Raw genomic sequence first — 9,644 nt, forward strand, 5'->3', positions numbered from 1 at the left:
TCCGGAAGAGCGTTCCAGTTTTCTACTACTCTCTGGGTGAAGAAGAACTTCCTTACGTTTGTACGGAATCTATCCCCTTTTAACTTTAGAGAGTGCCCTCTCGTTCTCCCTACCTTGGAGAGGGTGAACAACCTGTCTCTATCTACTAAGTCTATTCCCTTCAGTACCTTGAATGTTTCGATCATGTCCCCTCTCAGTCTCCTTTTTTCAAGGGAGAAGAGGCCCAGTTTCTCTAATATCTCACTGTACGGCAACTCCTCCAGCCTTTTAACCATTTTAGTTGCTCTTCTCTGGACACTTTCGAGTAGTACCGTGTCCTTCTTCATGTATGGCGACCAGCACTCCAGGTGAGGGTGCACCACAGCCCGGTACAGTGGTATGATAACCATCTCCCATCTGTTCGTGACTCCCCTTCTTTATCATTCCTAGCATTCTGTTCGCCCTTTTTGCTGCCGCCGTGCAATGCGTGGACAGCTTCATCGATTTGTCGATCAGAACTCCCAAGTCTGTTTCTTGGGAGGTCTCTCCAAGTACCGCCCCGGACATCCTGTATTCGTGCATGAGATTTTTGTTCCTGACATGCATCACTTTACACTTATCCACGTTGAACCTCATTTGCCATGTCGATGCCCATTCCTCGAGCTTGATTATGTCACTTTGAAGATCTTCGCAATCCCCCTGTGTCTTCACTACTCTAACTTCATATCATCTGCAAATTTAATCACCTCACTCGTTGTACCAAAAAGAAATTTGCATACACTGCCTCCATTATATGCAAATTTCTTTCATGCATATTCATTGTGGATATCCTGAAAACCTGACTGGCAAGGGGGGACTCCAGGACCGAGTTGAGAAACATTAGCTTAGGGGACAATTCTGTAACTTGATACCTTGATGTAGGTTCCACAAGGGGGCGCACTGAGCACCGATTCTCTAATGGCAATTGGGCAGGTCTAAGCTGTTAATAGAATACTAGTTACCTCAAAACGACATGCAGTGGCATAGCGGGGAATGAGTGGCGCCCCTCTCCTGCCCTCTTCCTGGCCGCACACGTGCGCCCCTTCCCTGTACCTTTTTATTTTTGGTGAGAGCAGCCACAAACTAGCTGCTTACATTGGCATCAGCACTCTGATGTCACTTCCTAGGTGGGGTCCTAGAAGTGACGTCAGAGAGAGCGCTGAGGCAAGCAGCAGGTTCATGGGGGGAAGGGAAGAGGCGCGTGTGCGTCAGGGGGAGGAGTGGGAAGGGGGGCGGAGAGCAGGGGGGGTGCCTGTGCCCCAAGGAAGACTGCCCCCCACCCTCCCATCGCCCTAACTACACCAGCGCTTGTATGTGGGTCCACCTGGCTGGTTAAAGTGCTAAATATGTTCGTTTGTTTGTTTTCCGCACTTTTAATTTTTTGAACACTGTTTATTAAATATCTCAAAAGCAAAATGTATCACTACCTGCAAAGTGAGCCGGCTTGCGTGACTAGTCACATGACATTCTACGGCACACGCTCTCTTACCACGCCTCCCGCCCCAACTATTTCCTGCGGAAAACCTTTTGAAGAACCCTCAGATTTATGTCATTATTTAGGGATATGTAGTGTTTTGGCACAGACGACGAAGAAAAAGGCACGGGAGATGTGTCAATCAGCCAATATATAGTTTCGGACTCAGTTATAAACTCTGTTTATACCCATCCGCATTTAAGAGATTACATCTATGTGTCCCCTAATGAAGGCATCGTAGATGCCGAAACTTGGATCTTTGTTGGGATATTTTCATCATAAATACTATAGAAATCAAGGAAACTCTTATCTCTTGGCATCCCAAGTCCTCTAAATTTTCTTCACACTTCTACCTCTAACCCTCTGTTGTAATTCCTACCTATTTCTCCTACTGTAAACCGCGCCGAGCTCTACGAACGTGGAGATGATGCGGTATACAAACCTAAGGATTAGATTAGATAGCGGATGCTGCGGATGGGCAGACTGGATGGGCCATTTGTCCTTTATCTGCCATCATGTTTCTCTTTTTCTATAACCATAAAGCTCTATGACATCACAATGCAGGTGGAAAGAGCCTTAGCCTATAGGAAGAGGAGATGCAAATGTTAAGAGCCTTAGCCAATAGGGAGAGGAGGAGATAGCACTTCTACCTCTAACCCTCTGTTGTAGTTCCTTCCTATTTCTCCTACTGTAAACCGCGTCGAGCTCTACGAACGTGGAGATGATGCGGTATACAAACCTAAGGATTAGATTAGATTAGATTATATATTGGTTGATTAGCACATCTCCCTTGCCTTTTTCTTCTGTTGCCCTCTCTGCTCCGTGTTTTGGCCCAGAACATATTTTGTTGCTGGCTTTTGATTATGGTTGGTGACTTTCTACTAACCCGCAGTCATCTGCTAATGGCGTATAAATGCATGCATTGGAAATATATGTCCCACTCAGTGTCTCCTTCTCCTTTTGGCACTAGGTTCACGATTACCTCCGAAGCAAGCTGTGCTCGCTGTACGAGAATGACTGCATATTTGATAAATTTGAATGTGTTTGGAACGGATCGGACAGGTGAGATAAGCTGCTACTTCCTCTGGGCTTTGCACTGATGGTACCTCTGTTATTGGTCACATTAAGGGGGGTCCCCCAAGCCCTTAGGACCAGATTCTAGCAATCAGCACCAAAAACTGACACCCAAACTTTAATGCCCCAGGCTTGCGTCTGCTGAAACTAGATGTAAATGCTGGCACTTAAGATGGGGACATTGAGCCAGTATTCTCTACCTACACGTGCAACTTTTTGGAATGCTCCCGACACACCCGTGGCCTCACTCCCTTTTGCGAATCATACTATGGGAGTTAGGCACACACTGCCTTATAGAATAGATTGCAGCCAGTTGTCCGTCCCAATTAAGTTCGATATTTGGTTGCTAGCAACCAGTTATGGACAGTTAACAGCTCATTATTCAGTTAATTTGCATGCGCCTCTTGGGAGCATGCTCAAACTTAGGCACACAGATCTGGGAACCCTATATTGAATCCAGGGATTAATGAACGGTTATCACCCAGAAACAGGCCAGTGCGCAACAGTGGATTTGGTGGTAGTTTGCCCACATGTTGCTGGATTATTCTGAATTTTTCTCTCAGGGGGGTGGCTTGGGTGGAGAGCAGGACTAGAAGAATTAGCCGGCTTGTGCAGTGCACTTACCATGCGCTAACTGGCTGACACAGAGTTAACGAAGGGACACTCAGCATCTCCTTTACAGGAGGCAGTAAATGGTCCCATGCAGGGGTGTAGCCAGACACCCGTTTTGGGTGTGCCTGGACTGAAGTTGAGTGAACAGATTTCTCCCTCTCCTGCCCTGCTTCCCGACGCGGTAAACAGAAGCGCCAGGCTGACCAGCCTTCCCCTCCCCCTCCCCCCCCGGACGTCAATTCTGACATTGGAGAGGAAGGCTTGCCCGGAACTTCATCTCCGACGTCAGAATTGATGTCGGGGGGGGGGGGGGAAGCTGGTCGGCCCGGCGCTTCTGTTTACCGTGTTGGGAAGCAGGTAGAATGCGAAGGCAATGTGAGTCGCGATCGACCTTTTGGGCACCCCTGTACTAGAGCTTAATGAAAGTTTTTTCCAGTTGGACCACAAAGTTGGGGATTTGCTTCTTACTGGTCCTCATCCTTTATAGTAAAGATGAGTGCTCTCCATCCAGGGCAAGAGCTCAACCCTTTACCGGGTTAAAGGAGAAATCCTTTTGAAATTCCACCTTTGTACAAGGGGCCGCTTAAAAGTTCTCAGCCCAACTGAGAAGAGAATGATGTGGAACCATGAAACTACAAGCTATTCCATACTTTTCTTGACACTTTTCTCTTCAATGAGGCAAATGCATCTAGTAAATGGGCACAAGTAGAGAGAAACCAAGCCACTGTGACATCACCGATGAGGTTGGCTCTTAGGCATTGGTGGAATGAGGCATTATGACATCACAATAGGAAGGGCCGCTGAAAAATTCTCAGCCCGACCAAGAACATAATGATGTGGAGTCATGAAACAAAAAGTGTGGAATAACAAAAAGCGTCAAGAAAAGTGTGTAAGAACTCATAAGTTTCATGGCTGTACATCATTCTCTTCTTTGCCAGGCTGAGAACGTTTCAGTGGCCCCTTGTAGACTGGCCTCCAAACAGGGACTCCCTTCTATCACAAGACTCCTCCATTTAGCACCAAGCCTCCCCTAATCCTTATTATAACTTCAAGGCCCCTCAGATCACTTTTTCTAATTCCCACTGTAAGTTCAAATTCCCTTCTCTACTCCTGGAGCCCATTCCCAAGATTCTAAGGCCTGCCAAATGTACAGAATGCTGAAAAAAATGCTTCTAGAAGGAACGTCCCAAGTGAGTTTCAAACTAAGTATCATGACATAGAGGAAGATTTTGGAAGTTTTCTCCAAAATAAGAAGCCTTCCATTGTCAATGAATAGTGTTTTCTAAATCTGGAATAACTAAATCAGTGGTTTAATGGCTATTCTCTATATCATCATTGGGGGCTATGAACTGATCTCGGTTTTGGGTATTGCGTTCTTTTTAAAATATCCTATTTTATTGGTGGCTCTCTTTCCAGATTGTAAACTTATCTCCATTACCATTAGTCATTCTTTGCTTAAAGATTTCACTGGGGATTTTCCTTTTGTAATTGTTATGAAAAGTTAATAAGACATGAAATTTAGAAAATGGAGGATTGAACATTAGTGTAGAGCCAAGATAAAATGTTGCGCCAACTGAACCAAATCTTGTTTTCCAGTGTCATCATGACGGGGTCCTACAACAACTTCTTCAGGATGTTTGACCGCAACACTAAGCGTGATGTGACGCTAGAAGCTTCCAGAGAGAACAGCAAGCCCAGGGCCATTCTAAAGCCCCGGAAAGTGTGTGTGGGCGGGAAGCGGAGGAAAGATGAAATAAGCGTGGACAGTCTGGACTTTAGTAAAAAGATCTTGCATACAGCTTGGCATCCTTCAGAAAATATAATCACCGTAGCTGCAACAAATAACCTGTATATATTTCAGGACAAGGTTAACTAGGAAGACACAGCTATTTTGTAATCTCATGGATGCAACACTTGGAAACCCAGGTTTTAAATGGGATTCTTCTGTTGTTTATTTTCTTGGTACCTCCATATTAAAAAACTGGTGGGAGGTAAGTAACCAAGGCTCCAAAATGTTCTTTTGACCTTAAGAAGACATCAGGCACCACATCGTTTTGAGAACCGAGAGTTTACAAGGTTTAATATTAGGTCTTCAGAAGCCACCGTCGATTTCCAAAGTCCTCACCTATTGTTTTAGGGCTTTTTGGGGGGGGACGAGGGGACACTGTGTGTTTCCTGATATCTAAACCCGGAACAGTGGAGCACTGAACAAAGAGAAAACATGCAGAAGAAAACAGCAAGGAATTAAAAAAAAAACAAACAAACCCACAAAACCGAACCAAGCTCATATTTTCAACAATAAAATACATCGTTTTTGTCATGTGTTGCAAGGAATTCACTTTTTTTTTTTTTTTTTTGTTTAATTTTGTGACCATCTCAGAAATGTTTTCCAAGTGTCTTTAGTAAATAATTAGGCTCATTCTATTTTGGTGCTTTTTGAAGTAATGTTTTCTTTTTTTCGTGGGACTGTGTAACTAACCCTACAACAAGACCGGTTGCATTGGATGGGTTCTGAAGCAGTATCCATGGAATATCGTATCCCAATTCATTGGCATTCACACCTCATGTCCTGCAGAGAATCTACAGGGATCATATACTATAAAACTGTGGTGCCTTTTTGGGTATATGCAAATACCTGCCCAGTCCTTCCATAAACGTTTTTTTTACAAACCAAAATTACTTTGGGTTTGTTACTGATCCTTGTAACTTACTATAGTAATTTAATTCCTCAATTTTTAACCTTCTGCACGACTTATTTATTTTGGAAAGGGAAAGAAAGCATTGTTAATTTACACTACGCACATCCTAAAGGCCTCAGTTGTTATTAGCGTACCTGACTGCTTTGAAGAGGTTCTTCACGGACTTCAGCGGACAACCCACGACAACTTCCCGTTTTGCATGACCTAACTTTTTTCCTTTTCTATCGTAACCCAGATAATAATTATTTGGTCTCTCTTTCTCCCCTCCTTGTCCTCCAACCCTCTTCTCCATAAATTAATGAAAGAAGAAAATTAAAAATCAATAAAAGTTTAAACTTGTCAAATTTGGTGATTAGCGTATTTCAAGAAAACTTGAAGTTAGACCAGCGGTAGAAAGACAGGTTGGTATGTTGTAATGGTTCAACCCATAGGATGCTGCCGATGTTTCAAATGGAATAAGAGGTAGTAAGGATATTTCTTATGATGTATTGTTTCTGCAATAAAGCGAGGCAAAAATGCCCCTGAAGTTTCAAGGGGGAGGGGGTCATTTTGGCATAAACCAAATAATGTCAGTGTTCTCATTTACTGGCTGAAAGAGATGGATGGCTGTGTTGGCCAAAGGCTGGCTACCTTACAGAAACACTAAAAGGTATCAGAATGGAAATAAGTCCACTTATATTCAGGACTTGTATACAAAATATCTACGATATAGATATGTTTTTCTTTACAAAAGAGCTCTCAGATACTTGAGCTGTTAAATCAGGCTCGATTTTCCTAACGGCTTATGTAGGCAGAATAAGAAGAAAGATTAAGAGGCTGGCTAGAATTTTGATGGGTTTTTAGAGGTGTTTGTGAGAAGATTGTGAAATAACTGCCTCTAAAAATAATGATAATTTATTTTCTTGTATACCGCCCTGCCAACAGTTCTAGGCGGTTCAGAACAGGAAAACTGAGACATTTTCAAGTTTTTATTAATATTTGATGGATCGCTTATTTAGTTTACTAAGCGATGTACAGCTTGATAAAAAACAGGGTGTGAAAACTTACATGAGTCATGGAGGAAAGGGGGGAAAAGTTACAATTCTTTGTTAGCGAGAAAAAAAACAATAATGGAATGGACAAAAGGAAGGGTAGAATAGCTTCAAGACTTGAAACTTCTGATCAATAGACAGAACGTGAAAGATTGAATAATTCAGCGTCTTTAAAAAGGTAAGTTTTTAAAAAAAATTTTAAAAATGGTAAGTTCTTTTCTTCACGATACAATTTTCAAAAAAGTGCTGCTACATGCATCAATCTAATATAGCATAGTTAAAATATAATTTCAAATATTGTTAAGAATTAAAGCATGAGTTTAAATGATTTAAAAAAACTAAGACCCTCATCAGAAATATTAAAAATCAACATTCTTGTTTATCAAATAAATAAGTTTTTTCCTAAATGTAAAGTAAGGGCTCCTTTTATCAAGGTGCGCTACGGGGTAGGTTAGCGCGTCGGACATTTCATCACGCGTAACCCCCCTCGGCAAGCCAAAATACTAACGCCTCGTCAATGGAGGCGTTAGCGGCTAGCGCAGCAGGCGGTTTAACGCGTGGTATTCCGCGCCTTAAGCCCCTACCGCACCTTGATAAAAGGAGCCCTAAGAGTAGGATTGCGCAATCATCGGGCTTAAACTATAAATTACATCTTTGGGGAAGTGGAACATAAGTTTTAAGTTAGGTATGATTCTGTAACTGGTGCCTAAGTGTGATTCAAGTTTTATTTAAAATTTGATAGATTGCTTAATCAAAATGCTAAGTGATTAGTAACATAATCAAAAAATAAATAAATAAAATTGACAACATTCAAAGGGAACCATATGACAGACTTACAAAAAACGTACAGGACTTACTGTTGTCCAAAGGGAGAGGAGGGTAAGAAATACAATAATGGATAGAAAAGAAGGACAAAAAGGGGGGGGGGGGGAACCAAAATCAGGCGAGTAGAAGCAAAGCAAAGGTGAAGAGGTAGACAACTGGAAATAACAGAGGGCGAATTGAATAATAGGTCAAAGATTTTAAAAACCCAGCAGGAAATAAAAAAAAAGGGAAAGCAACTCTGCAGAGAAGCCGAGATCCTTGACGTGCAATAGGCTCCTCCCATCTTTTAAGATGTCATCTACAGAATTTCCCCCAAAGTGTCTGTGCTCTGCCATTATTACATGGCTTCCTTTAGTACGCAATACAAGTAAAGTAAAGCAGAGCACAATGGTGCCAGACATGTCCTGTTATCAGTAGCGTAGTAAGAGGGTGGGGAGGGCAGTCTGCCCCGGGCACGGTCTTTATAAGGCACGCAGGGAGCACTCCTCCTCTCCACCCTCCCGCACGTGCACCCCTTCCCTCGTACCTCTCTAATTTTCCCTGCACGAGCACCATTACGAACTTGCTGCCTGCATCGGTGTCGCCTCTGTTGTCACTTCCGGGACCCGTGCCAAGGAAGTGATGTCAGAGGGCTAGCCAACATGATGCGGGCAGCAAGTTCATGCTGTTGCTCAAAAAGGTCCGGAGGTAGGAAAGGCGCTACTCCCCTCGCTACGCCACTGCCTGTTATGCTTTCATACTGTTAGCAACAGAGTGAGAGAGATTTACACAATAACAGATTGGAGGGGAAATGTTAAGAGGTTGTTTTTATCATGAAAAGCAGTCAATCGGTATCGCTATATTCCAGCCATTGTGCCTTGGCTCTCTGAAAAATAATAAAAATGGAGCCTCAATATATTTCTTGAGTTCACACCAGGCATTTGAAAGGCATTAGACAAGTTAACAACATGAGGCGAGGTGGGAAGTGCACGTAGGTGCTGAGTGTTTTGCACCGAGGCCAAATGAGATTCATTTATAGGGACCCAATCAGTGCACTAATGGTTAAACTGTTGCTGGAGGTCATCTGACATTGCAAGCCCAAGGCGGCAGCAGGTAATGGTTGAGAAACGTCTCCTAAGAGCCATGAAATTTACAAATTGCATTGATTTAAGAAGCATCACAGCAATTGAACAAGTCAGCTAACATCTGGCATAGAGCTGCCATTGTGAGCAGGCCTTGGGGCAAAGAACTTTGTCTTTCAACTCCCACCTAATCTATCATGCCTAGTTATTCCTCTTCCTGCCGTTCTCGGGATTTCTATTCTCTGCACAGAAAATATTTTTCAGAACATGGCCAAAACCTTATCATTCTTGTCAGGTTCTCGGCAGCAAATAAATCTAACTTCTTAAAAATATCCCTCATTCCCTCCCCCATCCAACTTAATCTGGTTAAAATGTCTCTGCACAGCAGCCCCTCTACCTTCCCTACTATTTCATAACTGATTTCTCACTCCTGTTCACTAACCTTCATATTACCCCAAGGAACAGGGTCAGATTTACATATAGAATAAACACATTGCAGCTTATTCTAAGAGGCCTCAAGCTTCACTACAAATAAAATTCGACATTCTGCTCTTATAGAGTATTAATACCTTCCTCACTTATCAGTGTCAACAAACTACAGATATAAATAGAAGTGAAACAATATAAATCAGCTTTAGCTTTAGCATAAGCCCTTTTAATAGGCCATCAGAAGTGCTTTCCGCATTTAGAAACATGTTGGCAGATAAAGGCCAAACGGCCCATCTAGTCTGCCCATCTGCTGTAACTATTACCCTCCTTTCCCTATTGGCTAAGGCTCTTAACATTTGCATCTCCTCTTCCTATAGGCTAAGGCTCTGTGCACCTGCATTGTGAGGTCATAGAGCTGTCC

General features: G+C 42.9%; 1 protein-coding gene across 1 annotated transcript in view; it reads left to right on the forward strand.

Moving 5' to 3' along the window:
• The window catches only part of PPP2R2B (protein phosphatase 2 regulatory subunit Bbeta), a 129,339-nt gene extending 123,187 nt beyond the window's left edge, over window positions 1–6,152 (forward strand). The window contains exons 8-9 of the mRNA XM_033926831.1: window positions 2,463–2,554; window positions 4,775–6,152. Coding sequence (XP_033782722.1) covers window positions 2,463–2,554; window positions 4,775–5,054 — 372 coding nt within the window. The 3' untranslated portion in view covers window positions 5,055–6,152. The remainder of the gene's footprint in view (window positions 1–2,462; window positions 2,555–4,774) is intronic.
• Window positions 6,153–9,644: the final 3,492 nt, after the last annotated feature.

Source organism: Geotrypetes seraphini, chromosome 18 (genome assembly GCF_902459505.1).
Source record: "Geotrypetes seraphini chromosome 18, aGeoSer1.1, whole genome shotgun sequence".
Lineage (NCBI taxonomy): Eukaryota > Metazoa > Chordata > Amphibia > Gymnophiona > Dermophiidae > Geotrypetes > Geotrypetes seraphini.